The sequence below is a fragment of the Aphelocoma coerulescens genome, chromosome 29 (genome assembly GCF_041296385.1).
Source record: "Aphelocoma coerulescens isolate FSJ_1873_10779 chromosome 29, UR_Acoe_1.0, whole genome shotgun sequence".
NCBI classification, from domain to species: Eukaryota; Metazoa; Chordata; class Aves; order Passeriformes; family Corvidae; genus Aphelocoma; species Aphelocoma coerulescens.
In genome coordinates this window covers 3,287,912-3,305,015 of record NC_091042.1, presented here as the reverse complement: position 1 = coordinate 3,305,015, position 17,104 = coordinate 3,287,912, and the positions used below count along the sequence as shown (strand labels likewise).

At 59.8% G+C, this 17,104-nt stretch overlaps 1 protein-coding gene across 3 annotated transcripts in view; it reads right to left on the bottom strand.

Annotated features, from left to right (window-relative positions):
• Positions 1–17,104, bottom strand: part of LOC138099992 (cyclic AMP-dependent transcription factor ATF-7) — a 47,586-nt gene that overhangs the window by 6,465 nt on the left and 24,017 nt on the right. For 2 of the 3 annotated variants that reach the window (XM_068997643.1, XM_068997645.1), the window contains exons 3-10: positions 10,924–11,020; positions 8,466–8,584; positions 5,783–5,917; positions 4,907–5,064; positions 4,049–4,148; positions 2,576–2,689; positions 1,470–1,616; positions 501–698 (exon numbers count right to left, since the gene is read on the bottom strand). In XM_068997643.1, coding sequence (XP_068853744.1) covers positions 501–698; positions 1,470–1,616; positions 2,576–2,689; positions 4,049–4,148; positions 4,907–5,064; positions 5,783–5,917; positions 8,466–8,584; positions 10,924–11,020 — 1,068 coding nt within the window. The remainder of the gene's footprint in view (positions 1–500; positions 699–1,469; positions 1,617–2,575; positions 2,690–4,048; positions 4,149–4,906; positions 5,065–5,782; positions 5,918–8,465; positions 8,585–10,923; positions 11,021–17,104) is intronic. The other variant, XM_068997646.1, reaches the window with a different exon arrangement.

Here is a 17,104-nt window from a genome sequence, read left to right as displayed (position 1 = left end):
AACACCACGGTCAGAGCTGCAGCAGAGCTCCAGGGACCGAGTCACCACCCGGGACGGAGCCTCTGCCTCACCCCTGGCCAGCGCCGGGAGCAGTAATGGGAGAACTGGGAGTAAAATCTGGATTTCCAGGTGTGCTGCACCTCTCGGCACGCCTGGAGAGCCAGGGAAACCCAGTTCTCCAGGGAAAAAACAGTGTGGCCACGAGCTGCAGCTGCAGAGCCTCCCTGCTCCCCCAGCCAGGCCCAGCGCGAAGGGAGGAGAGCAGGGAGAAGAAATCCCACTCTGGAAAAACTCCCGGGGTTCATGGCCTCTCCAGGGGCAGCACGGAGACAAATGGAAACTTCTGGAGCCCTCGGGATGGGACGGCAGCAGCGAGCCCCGGGCAGGGAGCAGCGGGTGCTGCGGGGAGCGGCTGATCCCGGCACGGCCGCGCTGCCAGCGCCGGGCCAAGGGCCAAGGGCCGTGCCAAGGGCTGCGCTCAGCCCCAGTTACATACTCACGCTCAGCTGGATGTTCTGGCTCGTGAGCTCCTCGGCTTTCTTCTCCAGGGAGGACACCCAGAGCTTGCGTTTCTGGCGGCAGCGCGAGGCGGCCGCGCGGTTCCGCTCCAGGAATCGCTGCCGCCGCTCATCCGGGTCCTCGTCCACCGCCCGCTTGCGGCGCCCACCCGTGCTGGGCGTGGGCTGGGCAGGGGACACCTGGGGAGGGGATGGGGGGACAGGCTCAGCAGCAGCTCTGGGGACAGGCAGGACACAGCGGTGGCACTGCAGAGCAGAGCTCGGTGCCATCACGAGGCACTGTCACCTCTCGGGGCAGGAGCTCCCGCAGCAAACCCTGGATTTTAAGCAGGCAATTTGCTTTAAAAATTAATTTTCCCCTCAAAACCTTCAGCCAAACAAGCTCTTGGAGGTAACAGGGACCACAAGGTTTTGTAGGGCGGCACACCTCCCAGTTTTACTCGGGAGAACAAAGGAAAAGCAGCAAGGGCTGAGAGCGAGGCAGCCCCGGCCCCACAAACTGCGGGGGCAGTCGCAGCCCCGGCCCTGCAGCAGCCCCACGGCAGCTCTCGCTGTGGGGCAGCATATGGAGATTAAACTCCTGGAAGCCCATCCGAGTGCCGGAGCAGGTGGCCGTCCTGATGGAGGGCTGGCGTGCGGCTGGCTGGCACGAGCCAGCCGAGCCGATTGCCTGAGAGGGGAGCGCTTAACCCCCGTAGCTGAGCGGGGAGAGGAGAGGAAAATGTTCCTTCCAAACTGCAGAGCTCGTCAGGCAGATGAACGCGGGGCTGGAGTTCGTGCCTGGTGGGCTGGGAGTGCCTCAGTGCTGGAGCAGCACCAGAAAAACAAGGTTTTAACCCATTCTGCGAAGCAGGAAGGATGCTGGGAGCTTTTCCTCCTCTTTGCCAAGCCCTGGAAGCCCCCAGCACCCCCAGCACCCCAGCCCAGCGCGGAGGGGCAGCAGCAGCAGACCTGTGGCTGAGCCGGGGAGGGGGCGTCGGGGTGCTGGACAAGGATCTGGCTCTGCTCCGGCCGCGCGGTCACCATGGTGCTGGCTGAGCCCACCACAAGGCTGCCACCGTTCAGCGAGGACGATGCCGTCAGGCTGGCCTTCAGCCTCTGCCAGGGGAGCAAAAGGGACGTCAGGGGAGCTGCCAGGACTCTCAGCAGCTCCTGCCACCCTGGAGCCACCCTGCTGGCAGTGGGGTCTGCGGGGACCGCAGCTGACTCAAGTCCAGCCAAAGCCGGCCCCAGCTGGGCCGCTGAAGGGACGGCAGTGTCCAGCCCAGCGGGCCGGTGTCACAGCCCAGCGTCACTGGCCACTCCCTGCCCAGCTGGCAGCTCCAGGGACCGAGCAGGCTGCAGAGCCTGTCCCTGAGCACCTGCAGAGGGATCCTGGGGTGGAGAGGGACCCACGGGTGCCTGGAGAATCCCTTCCCTCGGCAGGCAGACCCAGGATAGATGTTCGGGCCTTATTTTACAATTTCTCTCCCCATCTTGAGGCTCTGATCTGCCCAGGAATCCTGCAGACCCCAAACCAGGGCACGAGGGGGGCGGGGACAACACTGCTGGGGAAGATGGGGGTGCAAACACCAAAAAAACAGGGAGTTCATGGAATCAGAGCCTCGCTGAGGCTAGAAAAGCCCTCTGAGAGCATCGAGTCCATCCATCCCCCAGCACCACCATGGCCACCACTGAGCCGTGTCCCCGAGTGCCACATCCATCAGGGGCTGCTTCGCCCTCTGCCTGAACCGTGAGGAGCCATGAGGCAAAAATTCCTTCTGCACAGTCCCAGTTAAAGGATTCAACAGGAGAGCCAGGCCCAGGATCTCTGAATTACAGCCCAGCCTCTCCTCCCCGGGCTCTGCCTGCCGCAGTCCCAGCTCCATCCCAGGGAATCGGAGCCCCACACTGGTCTGGGCACAGAGCTCGGGTACTCTGACGTTCCTGGAGGCATCTCCAGCTTGGAGGATTCCGCAGGAGCCCTGGCTCCTTGGGAAGGGGGAAAAGCCTCCAGCCGGGAGGTGCTTAAGGCTGAGGGACAACCCCGAGGCCACGACCCCCTCCCTGCTACTCACCATTTTGGCTTCGGAGTGCACCGGGAGCCCTGAGGGCGAGATGGACCCGCTGCTGTTGATGGGAGGCCCGGGAATGCCGGGAATGTTCGGCACCATGGACATCGGCCGGGCCAGCTGCGAGGGGAGGAGGGACAGGAGGGTTGGGAAGCGGAGCAGCTCTGCAGGAACTCCCTGACAGAGCAGCTCTGTAAATCCTGACAAATGTTTGAACTCCGGCCATCCGTTATTCCTGCTGTCGCCCACGGCCGGCGGCCACGGTGGTGGCCACGGCAGCTGTGCTGGAATCGCCCAGCACGGAGCACCCCTTCCCTTCCCTTCCCTTCCCTTCCCTTCCCTTCCCTTCCCTTCCCTTCCCTTCCCTTCCCTTCCCTTCCCTTCCCTTCCCTTCCCTTCCCTTCCCTTCCCTTCCCTTCCCTTCCCTTCCCTTCCCTTCCCTTCCCTTCCCTTCCCTTCCCTTCCCTTCCCTTCCCTTCCCTTCCCTTCCCTTCCCTTCCCTTCCCTTCCCTTCCCTTCCCTTCCCTTCCCTTCCCTTCCCTTCCCTTCCCTTCCCTTCCCTTCCCTTCCCTTCCCTTCCCTTCCCTTCCCTTCCCTTCCCTTCCCTTCCCTTCCCTTCCCTTCCCTTCCCTTCCCTTCCCTTCCCTTCCCTTCCCCTCTTCCCCACCAGTCCAAGCCATGGATGAGAGGAAAGGCACCAAATCCCCTTTGGTTCTATGGCAAAGCTGCCACTGTGTCCCCTCTTGAGCCTTCTCCCACAGAAAAGGGAGGGAAAACCAGAATTTGGAGAATTTGGAAGTTTTTAACCCCCCTCGGGTGGCAAAGCCCTACAAACTGGGAGGGAAGGGGTGCGGAAGTTCCTGTGCCCATGGGCTGTGCTTTGAGCCAGCACTCCTGTGCCTGAGGCAGAAGCTTTTGGCCACTGCTCCCTCAAAACCCCAAGGACAGGACAGGACAGGACGGATTCCCAGGAGCTGCAGAGCTGGGAGCACACACCCAGCACCCAGCACCCAGCACCCAGCAGCGGCTCTGCCCACGGAAACCTCAGCGTGTGGCGCACGAGGGGCCGGCCCGGGGCTGGGCTCTGACATCCCCTGGCCGGGGTGGCCGGCCTGGCCAGCACAGCCGGACATGTTCCCTGCAAGCTCCGCTGCTTTCGGAGCAGCCTGTTCCAAATGGAAGCAGCTAATCGGGGATCCTGCAGCTCCAGCCCCGGACCGGCGGCGCCAGCCATCTGTCCGGGCACGGGGCTGGATTTTTCCAAACTTATTGCCCTCTGGTGTGATCCGCACGTTATTGCTGCCCTGCCAGAGCCGCCCCTCCTCTCCCTCCTCCTCCTCCTCCTGCAGCCTTATCTCGCTCGGAGGGGGAGAGATTGGAGTGTTCACGGAATGGCAGTGCCTGCGTGTGCCTGGCGGGGGCACGGCCCGTTCCTGCTCCGTGTGGGGACGCGCTGGGAGCTCTGGAAGCTTCTCTCACCGAAATGACAGAAGGCATCTGCACGGGGGGGCCGGGGAGCACGGGCATGGTCTGGCCGTTGGCGAGCTGCACGACAAGCGGGAGGGAGCCGGTGGGAGACCTGCAGCAACAAACAATGCCTGGGTTATCTTCCAGGTTTACAGAGGCCCAGCAGCCCCAGGAACAGAATCCATTTGGTGGATTTGGGTTTGTTTCCCCATTCCTGAGCAGGGTACGAAGCCCAGCTGGGTCAGAGTGAGGGGGCCAGAGGGGAGAGGGAGCGGCCTGACATCAGCAGGGCTCAACAGGCACCTCCTGAGGGCTCAGGGTGATGTGATCCCTGATCCTGCATCCTCAGACCCCTTCCTTTCTGTTCAGGGTCCTGGCAGCTCAGAACTGCAGCCTCCAGAGCCCCACGGGCAACCAGGAGCAGGTCCTGAGCTGTGCCAGGGCGAACAGCCCCCGAGGCAAGGCCAGCGGCTCAGAGGTGACACTTCAGGGGCACCAAGCAGCTGCCCCAGACAATCCCGGAGCCATTCCAGCTCCAGACAATTCCCCGCCGCCGCTGCCGCTCGCCGCGCTCTGCCAGGCGCCGCCAGCCAGCGCCGTGCCGAGTTCAGGGAGCGCTTTCATCTCTCCCCACGGTGAGTTTTGCTTCGTTTCACTGAGTTCTGCCTCGTTTCCTTACTCCAGGACAATTAGTTCCTGCCTCCTGCACTCCCACCCCACGGTGCTGCTGCAGACGGAGCGTGAGGAGCCGTGAGGAGCCGTGAGGAGCCCCTGCTGCAGCCGTGGCGGCTCCTCCGCGCTTCTGGCGCTCAGGGAATTCGTTCAGGGAACAAATTCCTGCCCCAGGGAATGCTCCCTGCCCATACTCACCCCAGCTGTCGGTTGGAGGGGGGGGCCTGCGTGATGACAGAGGTGGGGGACGGCAGCGTGGGGTGCAGGGGGTCGTAGCCCAGGTGCAGCGGCAGCGAGCCGGGCCGCACGATGGTGGGGGTGGGCGTGGAAAGGATCACGGGCTTGGAGGGGCCCTCCTGCGGGGCAGAACACAAAACCGGGCTGTTAATTACCAGCTCATCATCACCGCCAGGACTCTTCCTCCTGGAGCCTGAAAAAATTCCGGCATCTCTGTTAGGGAAGCTGAGGGGAGCACGTCACCCAAGCGACATGGTTTTGGAGGGGTGAAGCTCCAGCCCCTCAGCTCAGGATGAAGCTCCAGCCCCTCTGCCCTTCCCTGATTCCCCCAGTGTCGGTATAGGGAGTAGGGCACAGGAGTTCCCACTCTGGATAATTCCCCTCTCTGAATTTTGGGCTGGGATGTCACTCAGGTGTTGGAATTGTCACCCGGATTCAGCTGCTGTGAATGCCCAGCCCCCAGGGACACGGGGAGCTGGGCTGGGAGATGCTCTGGTGTGGGACAGCATTCCCAGGAGGAAGAGCAAGGCTTTGTGCACCAGTCAAACCCTCCAGGAGACTTTAGGTGGATTTTGGCCAACCAGCTTTGGCTTTTCTTTCTCAAACCAGGGGAAAATTAGGTCCCAAAGAGCCCAGCTCAGGTCTCAAAGAGCCCAGCTCAGGCCTCAAAGAGCTCAGCTCAGGCCCCAAAAAAGCCCAATTCAGGCCTCAAAAAAAGCCCAACTCAGGCCCCAAAAAAGCCCAGCTCAGACCTCACAAAGCCCAGCTCAGGCGCTGGCCCCACACTCGGTCCCACACGGCAAAGGGGCACCACCACCCCCCTGAGGACAGCCCCACCTTGTCCTTGTGCTGGGGCGAGCGCGGCCGGGGCGCGGGGCTGTCCGGCGGGGACGAGTCCACCTCCACCGGCTCCTCCTCCTTGATCTTGATGTCCGGAGTGGAGGGCAGGGACATGTCCAGGGCTCCGGAGCTCTGCGGGAAGCAGGCACGGATGCAAAGGACAATCAGCTCGCGTTGTTCGCGAAATGTTCGGCTGCTGCCCCCGAGGAAGAGGCTCCGGCTCCGAGCTCTTGCCAAATTATTATTATTTATTTGTACTGAAGCAGCATCTGGGAGCCCGAGGCAGAGAGTGGGGCTGCTCCAGCCCCGGCAAACGGAGATGGAGGCCCAGGAACAACAGGCAGCCCCAGATGGCAGCAGTTTGTGGGTTCTCAGTAACACACACGACTTCTCCGTGGGTTGTTACTGTGATTTTTTGGTATAAAAAGGGCCCTGCTAAGGAGAACAGGTACCCAAGCCAAATGCCTGCGAGTTACAGGAGGCACTTTCATTCACAGAAGAGCTGTAAAACATTGTATAAATCAGCCTGAATTATTTTATTACCCGATTATCAAAAGCAAACAAAGAGCCATGCAAGTTATTAAATATCTATGAGCGCCCCATTAAAATAAAACCCAACCATATGCCTGGACTTGGCCACTTGCCACCACCCTGGGATCCAGCAGCGCCACGTGCCCCAGTGGAACCAGTTAGCAACCTGCAGGGGACAGGGAAAGGGCAGGGGGACAAGGCCAGGGGACAACTGAACTGAGGGGTCTTTCCCTGTCCCAGGCCAGGGGGGAGCAGGGAGAGAGCAGGGAGGGAGAGTGGCAGAGCAAGGATGCTGCAGCAGACCCTGCACATCACCCGGTCCCTCCTCCTGTCCCTAAATCAGCCCTGACAGCTGCTTGTCCAGCCTGTTCTCCATCCATCCCTCCTCCATCCATCCCAGCTCCATCCATCCCAGTGCTCCTCTTCCCTGCCTGGCCATGGACACTCTGTCCTGGCATCGCCCCTAAACCTCCTCCTGCTGCTCTGGGAGTCCTCCCAGGGAAGCAAAACTGCAGTAAAAGGGTAAAGGTGGATGGTTTAGAGCAGAGTGAGACTCCAGCCCCCCAGTTTGGGGTCTCTTAGGGGGCTGAAGCTCCAGGGCCTCTACTTGGGATGTTTTAGAATGGGGTGAAGTTCCAGCCCCTCAGTTTGGGGTGTTCCAGGGGGGGCTGCAGCCGCAGCCCCTCTGCCCTTCCCCGGTTTCCGCGGGCGCTCCGCTCGCGGTAGGTGCAGCAATAACCATTTACCTGCCCTTTTAAAGCACGGCCGCTGCTCCGGCAATTACAAAGGAGCCCGGATTAACATGCAGGAAAGTTTCAAACCGCTTAAAGCGCCTCCGGGGAAGCTCCCGCTGCGCCGGTGTTTTTAATTAACGGTGCTGGTGCGAGACCACCCTTGGAAAAGGGAGGACAAACACAGAACTGGATGCTGGAAGCTCAGCTCCGGCCAGGGCCGGGCAGTGACCAGCTGATCTCGCCTGCACAGGGGGTTTGAGGAGGGATAATCCTTTCCCTAACAGCCGACACCCCCCGAGCTGCACGCGCAAGGAATATTTAGGAATATTTAGGAATATTTAGGCTGAACCATCCTAAAGCCAATCCCAGGAGCACACCAGGGGCTGCAGCGGCGGCTGCGGCTTAGGAGGGCCCAGGAGCTGGGTGGTCTCCCCGGGGCTGCTCAGCAATTCCACGTCTGAAAAGCCCCGGCGGCCGCTCCTTCCTTGCAGCCCCTTCCCCGTTCCCTGCGCCTCCAGAACAAAGGGCAGGAGCGTCGAGCAGCCGCCGCATACCAATGAGAGAGATCAATTTCGGTTTAAAGAGCCTGTTATTGGCGAGGGGGGGCCGCGGGTGGGAAGCCAGGTTTCAGTTTTAATTCTGAATTCCTCCGTTCCCCATCTCGGGAAGATTTACGCGGCTCGGCTCCCGCAGTTTATTTCCGAGCAGCGCCGCTGACTGCGAGCGTATGTACGGACATACATCAATTTAGTAAATGTGTGTGCCAGGCTGAGAGCCCAGCACGCATCTGCTGCTGCTCGGAGCCCGGCACGGCACGGGGAGGGGCGCGGGGGTTGGAAATGTCCTTAATTAGCTGCTTTCTGATGAGATCCCGTTGTCCTTCAGCCCCTGGCGCTCGCCGGGCTGCGGGGGCAGCCGGGATCGATGGCGCTGGCGGAGGAGAGAGCTCTTTGTTAGGAAAAGCTGCTCTTTTCCATGAGACTCCTCGCTCCAGACGCGCTGGAAATGCCCAAGGTCCGCTCCTTTCCCTGTGGCTGCCCCTCAAAGGCACCATCCCTTCGGATCTCAGCCCTCGGGGAGGCTCCGAAGGGGATTTTGCTCCCATCCCGAGTGCTCCCAGTGTCCCGTGGCTCCTTCCCGAGGTGTGAGGTATTTTGGGTACTCTCCTCCCTATTTTTCCCCCCTTCTTTTGAAGTGAAAAGCCAGAGGAATAATAAACCACTAAATCTGCTCTCTGCAGGCCTCGGACCAGTGGGAAAAGCAGCCAAAGTCACCCGAGTTACAAAAATAAAGCCCCACACACGCAGGCAAGCTCTACCCAAGGGCTGTGCCTTTCACGAGAACAGCCCCCAGTCCCTCCCAGTCCTCTCAGTTTGCTCCCAATGCCATCACAGCCCCAGGCCTTGGCCTCTTGCCTTTTTTTCATCATCCTCAGCAGCTTTCTTGAACTCGTGCTCGAAGGAACTCGCCAGCTCGTTGAAGAGTCCCACTTCCTCACAGTTCTTCAGGAACCGAGTCGGGGTCGGAGTCTGATCTGGTTTGGGTTGGAACACCAAGAATTGCTCAGGGAGAGCCCAAAAAACCCCACTTTACCCACCCCAGCCTTTCACTGGGAGCCCTGGGACACGTGTGTGTCACCTTGGGGACAGCAAGTGACAGTTTGGAACGGGGACAGTCACTTCTTGCTGGTTTTGTTTCTCTGGCGTTTATGGAAATAATCACTGGAGCACGAGGATTTCTGTGAATTCCGGGATGCGGAATTCCCGTCCCTCCCAGCCCGGGGTTCTGCTGGACAAGGATGGAAAACCGGGAGTCTGATCTCCCTGAAATCATAGAAACAGGGAGTGATGAGAGGGGAAAGCAACTGACGGGAGCAGCCCCAGGCCAGGCAGAGCCTTTTCCCTCCCCGTGCCTGCTCCCATCCCAGAACCGCAGGCAGATTCCCTGGGAATGCTCACAGCCCCCGCTGCCCGCAGCCATCCCCGCGGGACCGTTCACCACATTAACGCGGTGAGTCAGGATCTCTCTGGCCACCACCCAGCCCATAAAAGCACAAGGAAACCTCCCTGCTCCAGCCAGCCTCGAATTCTGCCGGGAATCCCACCAAAGGATCCATCCGGCACAAAAACACGGGGATTTTCCAGCACAAGGAGCATCCCTGGGATGATTCAGCCTGACCTGCACGAAGCAGCCAGACTCCAAACCCTCCCTCTGCTGCGTTTGCCACTGAAGCAAAATCCCCCTCTGGGCATCCTTCTCTTCCCCCCAGATCCCAATCCATTAAATCCAGGAACTTCATCAACCGAATCTCTCTGCAGGAGGTTGTTTTTCCAGGGGTTTAACAGCTCTCAGGGCTCGTTTGGGATCATTCCCTGCTCAGCAATGCCCTTCTGAGCCGCACAGATTTCCACGGCGGCACAAACAAAGCCTGGAACCTCTGTGGTCCTGTCCCTCCCCGAGCCGAACCCCAGGGACTGCAGCAGCTCCCGCCTCGCCCACAAGCGCCCGTTCCCACAAAAATCCCTCTCCCTGCTGCCAGAAGAAGGATTCTTTATGCCACAGCCAGGTCCTGCTCCGGCCACACGGCCTCGGGAGTGGGGAGGGACAAGAAATCCCAGAGACAAAATGGTGGCTTAAAGCAACCCCAGGACAGATGGAATTTCAGGCAATAACGGGCCCGGATCTCAGTGCTCAAAGCCAGCAGGGGTTTATAGCCCTCACACCCCCCTCCCTGTGCCAGACACGCTGGGCCCGCACTGGTTTGGGGGGGGTTTAGCTGGTCCTGAACTGGCCATGGTTAAACTGGTTTTGTTTGGGTTTTTTTGTGTTTCACCCCAGAGCAGTCCCTTGAGAACCAGCCCCGGGGAGCTGGGAGAGGGGCCGGAGCCTGTTCCTTGTGCTCCATCCCCTCATGCCTCACCAGGGAGAGGAATTCTGGCTCTGGGAGCTGTGGGGCTCAGGGGGCTCACGGGGGACTTTGGCCCCATTTCTGTCCCACACCCCCACGTGTCCCCGAATGGATCCAGCAGCACCGACCCTCCCGCTGTGCTCCCTGTCTGCAAAGGGCTGCACCCAAGCAAAAGTGACCCTCAGGAATCTGAGTTTCTGTCAGCTCCTGCTCCAGCTCCTCACCATCACTCCCATGGAATGATCCCACTGGGAATAATCCCACTGGGAATGAATTCTCCCTCTGCGAGAGCCCTTCCCTGGGAGCAGCTTCCTACCCACAGCCACAGTTCACTCCAAACCCTCCAGAAACCAGCTGCATTCCCATTCCCTGCTTCAACACCGCCTTTGGGCTGGACATAAACTGGGAAAAAGGCGCCAGGCTCCTGCAGCAGCTTTGTTTTCCCTTAAAAACCCTTCAGGAAGTGTTTCCCCTCTCCTTGCTCTCAGCAACAGCCTCCTCACCCAGCAGTGACACAAAAGGGACAGGAGGGACTCTGGAACCTGCCGGACAAAAATCTGTGGGGTTTGGGCTTCCCCCCCAGCTTTACAAAGGCAGAGCTCGGTGGGGCTTTAATTTATGAACTGCAGCTTCCTAAAAGCTCAGGAAAATTGACACCTGGGCTGAGAGGGGAAGCTGCTTTGTCAGGTTTGGTTCATCGTCCTCAAAGCAGAAACGTGAAAGCCCTTCTGGCCATAAATCCTCCAGCCTTTAATAAAAAAGGGTGAGAGCTTAAAAAAAAAAAAAAGAAATTTAAAAAACCCCCAAACCCCACAAAACCTGATACTACCATAAAAACAGAAAAAACTTGGAAGCCTCTGGCTTTCCTTCGCCCTGATTAAATGCAGATCACAGGAGGTTTTATGGGTTTTGCAGTGCATCTGGTCCCTGGCATCAATCTTGCCGGGCGCTGGCCGGGCACATACCTGCGATGATGACGGAGTCGGTGCGAGCGGGGCCGAATTTCAATGTCATCTCATGCTTGTGTTTATGAACCGCCAGGTGGTCCTCGTTTGTGAACCTCTGAAATGAAACAATTTAGAAAATGGGGAATAAATGCATTTTGTGTTTTATGGGGCCCGTCCTGCGCTGGGCGTGGGGGGAGACGCGGCTGGAGCGCGACCACCGCGAGGGCTCCGTGGGGCTGGAGGGGGTGGGCGGCTGTGAAAGGGTGGTGGAAGCACAGGGGTGCCAAGGGAAAGGCCTTCAGTGGGGGTTCTGGAGGGTGGGGGGCGAGGATTTCTAATAATCCGGGTTTTTTAGCGATGGAGCGAGGCGGCGGCAGTGATGGAAGCGCGGATCTGCACCGCTCAGAATTCTGAATTCCAAAATTCCCACTTTGTTGCTGGCTGAGGAACCGGGGAATTTGGTGCAACTGGGGCAACTTTTCCTGTGTGGGGTGAGGCAGAGCCGGCCCCTGCCTGGCAACACTACTCCGGAATTTTTACAGAGCGAGGACGGAGCCGACCCCGCGTGGGAGGGGGAGCATCTCCCCCACCCCAAAATTCCACCTGCGGGGAGAAGCGCAGGGCAAACCCCAGCCTTTAGGGAGGGTTTGGGGAGGGTAAAAATCCCCCTTGAGGGCTTTGGGGATGGCTTTGGGGATGGGAAAGGCAGACAAAGGGAGGGAGGGAGGGCTGAGGAGAGGGGGAGCGAGGCAGGGACGGGGTTAAAGCACAGCCCCATAAAGCCCGAGGATGGATTGCGTCTCTCCTAATAGACTGCGACAAACGGCGGCCGGGGCACGGCACCGCAGCATTTTTATGCACCCAGCAGCACCGGGCTGCTTCTAGAAAAGCGCTGCAGCAGCGGCAGCAGCGGCAGCAGCGCATTCCTGCCCTTTTCCCCTTCCTCCCCTCCCTCTCCTGAGCATCCCAACCCAAACCCACCCAGAGCCACCTGTTCCTGTGGGGCTGCTCGAGTGTGACACCCCACTTCGGGCCTTTTCCCGGCTTTATTTATGGCTCTGTTGTTTTAGCAAATAAATCTGCGTTTTCCAAGCTGAGCAGAGGCAGGGGACGATGCCTCGGTGGCAGGGGACGATGCCTCAGCGGCAGGGGACGATGCCTCGGTGACAGGGGACGATGCCTCAGCGGCAGGGGACGATGCCTCAGTGGCAGGGGACGATGCCTCGGTGGCAGGGGACACCAAGCCATGGGGCCCCTCCACACCCAGCCCCTCCTCCCCTCGGCTCAAGGACGAGGGGGGCACACAAAGTGACCTTCAAAGCGCTGCTCACAAGGTGCTTTGGCAGCCGCTCATAATTTGGGTTCGAATTTAAAGAAATCAGAGCTGGTGGGAGAAAAGCCAAGAGGTTTTTGCCTGTGGAACTCCAGGCACAGACTGAGCTCCGTCTTTCCCAGCTTCGCTCCGTAACTAAACCTTAAATAAACCTGAAATAAAATTTCTCGACGGTTCAGCCAAAATCTGCCTGATCTGGGCTTTTTTCCTCCCCGCAGCTTCCGATCCCTCTGCTCTGCTCCAGCCTCGCCATAAACTCTTTTTTTCCAAGGAGCTTTTACAAATCCCGGTGACCCCCGAAAGGCTCCCAAACAAAGGGAAAGCGAGCGAGGGAGAATCAGCAGCACCAGTTCCGCATGGCCCTGGAAAGCGCCGGCGGAGGGCCTTGGAAGGGAAAGGACACCCACATTTTTCCATGGTTTTGTCCCAAAATCCCTGTTTTTTATAGGATTCGGCTGCCCGCGGTGGGACATCAGTGGGATGGGGTGAACCGAGGGAAATAAACCGGGTTTTGTGTGGAGCGGCGGGGTTGGGATGAATATTTAGCAGGCGGGCGGCGTCGGAAATCCTGAACACCAGAGACAAGGGGGGAAAAAAATGAACAAGATGATAATTCCCAATTCTCCCGCTCCTTTTTGTGCTAAAGAAATGGCATTTTTAGGTCAGGCAGGGAAGAGCGAGAGGTGCAGAGCGGGGTCGTGTCTCTCCCAGCAGCCCCAGCCCAGCCTCGCCAACGCCGGGTTTATTTTAATCTTTCATTTTCCTTCATTGCCGGATTTTTTTTTTTCCCTAATTTTTTTTTTTTTTTCCCTGGCACTTTCGGTGCGTCGGGCGCGCGTTACAGCTCTATTTAACATCTTTATGTGGGCTCACAGCTCGGGAGCTCTCTCCTTCCCTGCGCAGAAATGCTCACAGACACAATATATCTTTCTCCACACATTTCCAAACGCTGAAACCCAGAGGCTGAGTCTGGCACTTGGGTTCTAAATCATGTCATTTTACACGGAGAGGGGAAGCAGAGGGGGGAGACGAGGGGGGGAAGAGTAGGGAAAAAAAATGGAATGAGTTAAAGCCACAGCACTGGCTTTAATATTTAATCTCCTTCCATCAGCAGCTGACATCCAGCAGGGTTATTTCAGCTGCTATTTTGCGGGTGTCGGAATTAAAAAGAAGATGTTGGCTGTAAAGTCTTTGGGGCGAGGGACAGGAGCAGGGTGAACGCGCTGCCAGCCGGCCCTCGGGGTTTTCCGCCCGGGAAAAAGGCTGGAACTGCCTCCTGCAGCCCTAAATTTGGCATTTTCCCTCCCCAGCGCGAGGGCCCTGCGGAGCCGGAGCCGCCGCGGCCGTCGGGGTTCGGGCTGGATGCACCCGAGGGTGCCGCGGCTCCTTGGAGCCAAGGGCCCCGAGGCCCCTCAGCGCTCGGCACCCGCCGGGCTGTGACAGCTCCGCGGATAAATGTGCTCATCTCAAAGCCCTCATTTAATGGCACACGGTGCTTCCAGCCGGACCCACGCTCCGGCGCCGGCGCAGCGGGGCTGAGGCCCGGACCCCCAGGCGGGCAGGAGGGGATTTTTCCAGCAGTTTAACAAGCACAATGTGGGGAACAAGGGGTTGATCGCTCGGGGTTCATCCTGATTTTTGGAGAATCTGTGTTTGGTGCAGGGAGGGGGGTCAGGCGAGCGCCGGAGCTGCCACAGGATGGGGGATCCTGGAGCAGGAGCTCTCCCGGCAGCTCCAGCTGGTTTTTAACCTTGCCGATGCTGCTCGGAGCCCATCACCGAGCCCCTCCCCTGGCCAGAGCTCCCTGTGAAACAGCCTGGGTGTAGCTGCAGCAGCGCAAACGAGCCCCGTCCCCTGCCGGGCAGCCTGGAGGGCTGGAAGGGCGAGGAGCCAACGCTGCCTCCCCCACGCTCATCACGGGGCGGAATTCACGAGCTGTCAGCACCGGCGAGGCTGAGCCGCTGCTCCGGCTTAACTCCAGCACTGGAGGCACCGTGCCCACCAGGCTGGAGTCACCGTGCCCACCGGGACACTCCTGACACGGTGGGGACACCAAAGGGACCAGCGGCAGCCAGCACTGGGGTCACCGTGCCCACAGGGACACAAAGAGCAGCAGCAGCCTGCACTGCGGAGCGGGAGGGAAATGATGCAGTGCAGGCACGAGCTGAGCTCAAAGGCACCGGCTTTAAAAGCAGCCACCCTCTGGGTCCGGGTTTCGCTTCCAAAATCCATCCTTGCTCTCCCCACAGGCTGGGGTGAGAGTCTGGGGATGTCCTGGGGTCTGCCTGGCTCTGCTGGCCCAGCCGGGGCGAGGCGCAGGGCACCCACGGGGCCGGGAGGAGGGCAAGGCCATGGCCCTGGGGGGGTTGGACCTCCTGGCCCCATCCCAGCCCATCCTCCCTGCTCCTGGCCCGCTGCCCACGGCCCATCCCTCGCACTCCATGGATTTCCAGGCTGCAGAGGCATTCCCTGCCCCTTTCCAGGCTGCACAGACACCCCCTGCTCGCTCGGCACAAGCGCGGGGTAGCTCAGGCGGGGCCGGGGTGCCCCGGGGACCCCAGGGTGGCTGTCCCAGGGTGAGTGATGTGACCCCCGGTGCTGGCTCCATCTCCCCCATCTCCCAGCTGAGCAATGCTGGGATAATTCCCTCCCTGACTGCGCGGATTAATTCGCTAATGTGCCTAAAGTGCCCCGATTCGGGAGTGATTCACGGCTGGAAAGGCCGGGGGGAACATCACAATTATCCAGGCCCATTTCCATGGGAAGAGAGGTGTCGGGATGAGGAGGGAACACTGCAAAGACTTGGTGGTTTGGAAGAATTCAGCAACGCACGGACAGATTGTCTCGTTTCCACACTCGTGGGAGACAAGAGGCACAGATTTGGGAAGGTCCCCGGTGGTGCCCAGCAGCTTCCAGAGGAGCTCGGAGCCTGCTTGGGAAGCTCGTGGTTGTTTTCCACGCAGCAGCCGAGGTCACCGAGCGCTTCTGGAAGGTGCCGGCAGCAGCTGGAGCGGGGACGGGAAGCGGCTCCCGATCCCCGGTCCTGACGGAGGATGAAGGATGAGGGGGGAAGGTTTAGAAGGAGCAGCTCAGGAAGGAAAACCAGACCGGGAATCGCGCTTGGAGAGCTCGGGCTCCACAGCGGGGTCGTTTTCCACAATCCAGGGAAAAGCTGCAGGAGAGGGAAAGCTGGGAGAGGTGACCCCCCCCACTCCCGGCAGCTCTGCTGGGTCCTGCTCCACACCGGGATGCACAATCCCGAGCATCCCGTGCCTTTCCCGAGCCACGGGCCGCAGGAAAAGCCAATTCCCGCTGGCTCCGTGAAACCTGGAAGGCTCCAGGCAGCTGCAGGAAGGGAGCCCTGGGTGCATTTTGTGCCATTTCCCCCCCTGCAGCTGCCCCCAGCTAAAACTGCAGCGAGATTTAAACCCTGAAATGTTATTTTTGGCTCTGGCAACTCCAGGGACCCTGTGGCTCTGCCTTTCCCTTTAAAACCCTGCTCCCTGCTGCCCCGTGATTGATTCCCGGTCCTTCCTTGTGTTAAAAAAAAAGGGAGGAATAAGAATAATAATCAGAAACTCTGGGCAGCCCTGGGTGAGGAATCCCCGGCCCAGCAGCCCCACAGAACATTGTGCAAAGCACCAAAACTGGGATTTCCCCCCTTTTTTTCTTGTTGGCTCAGATTTTTTTTTCCTTTTTGGTAGGATACTCCCCAAACTTCCCTGCAATTTACATAAAGAGTTAAGCGGGTTCTGGTTCCCATCCCATCCCACCAATCCTCCTTGGCCAGAAGGGCAGAGCATTTAACTGGGAGTAGGTAAATAATTTCATTTACATTTCTATGGCTTCGCTTATCCCAAAGGGCTTCTGAGGCACGCGCCCCTCCTGGAATGCAGGTGTTTGGGCAGGGGGGGAAGGAACCATCTGGCTGAGTACGTGAGGAGCCAAGGACGTCCGGGGCAGAATCCTCCAGAAACTCCGGATTCCACGTCCCTTTTTTTATTTTCCCCTTGGATTTCAGTCAGATCTCCCAGGTGGGAGCAGACACGAACACCACGGAGCAGAGCCGGGACAGAAATGCCAGGAACGGGGTTATCCCGGTGGGGTTTGACCCGGGTTGTTGGGCACCATTCACCACCAAAGCCAAGGAGCCTCCCGAGGTCTGGGCTTCGGGAGAGGGGCGCAGGGAGGGAAGGAGCAGATGGAGGAGTTGGGCTATGGAACACCTGGGACGGGAACGGCGCCGTGCTTTGTCCTAGGCACACAGCCCAGGAGCCCCGGGAGGGCTGCGGGAATTGCAGCCCCAGTTGCCTCCGGGCTGGAATTACAGGGATACAAACCCGAACTGGTTCCCAAATCTCCACTGCGTGAGAGCAGGGAGGGTTTCCTGCGGCACCGACCCCGCTCGGGGGGGACGGAGCCCATCCCACGGAGCAGATCCCTAAAAGCCGGCGGGGACAAAGCCCGAGCAGCGCCGGGTCCCGGGAATGCAGCGATCCCCGCTTTCCACACGGTGGAGCATTCTGAAGCGCCGCTTTCCTCTCGATGCGAGCGCGGGTGATTAAAAGCCGTGTATTAATTACCACTGCCACAGGAATTAAGGGGAGAGGCCCCGCGGTAATTAACGGGGTGAGCGAGGGGGTGGAGCGGCCGCGGGAGCGTCAGCGGCTCCAGAGCCCGAGCCCGGCGCGTCCCTCGGGATCGCCGGCTCTGGATGTGAATCATTACCGCAGCCCCGCTCGAGGCCCCGCAGCGCCGCAGCTTCTCGCTGTGACCTTGGGCAGCCACGGGTCCCCGCCGCCCGCGGAGCCGGCGGAACGGGACAAGGCTCCGTCCTCCCGGGGCGCGGCGAGCGGAGCGGCTCCG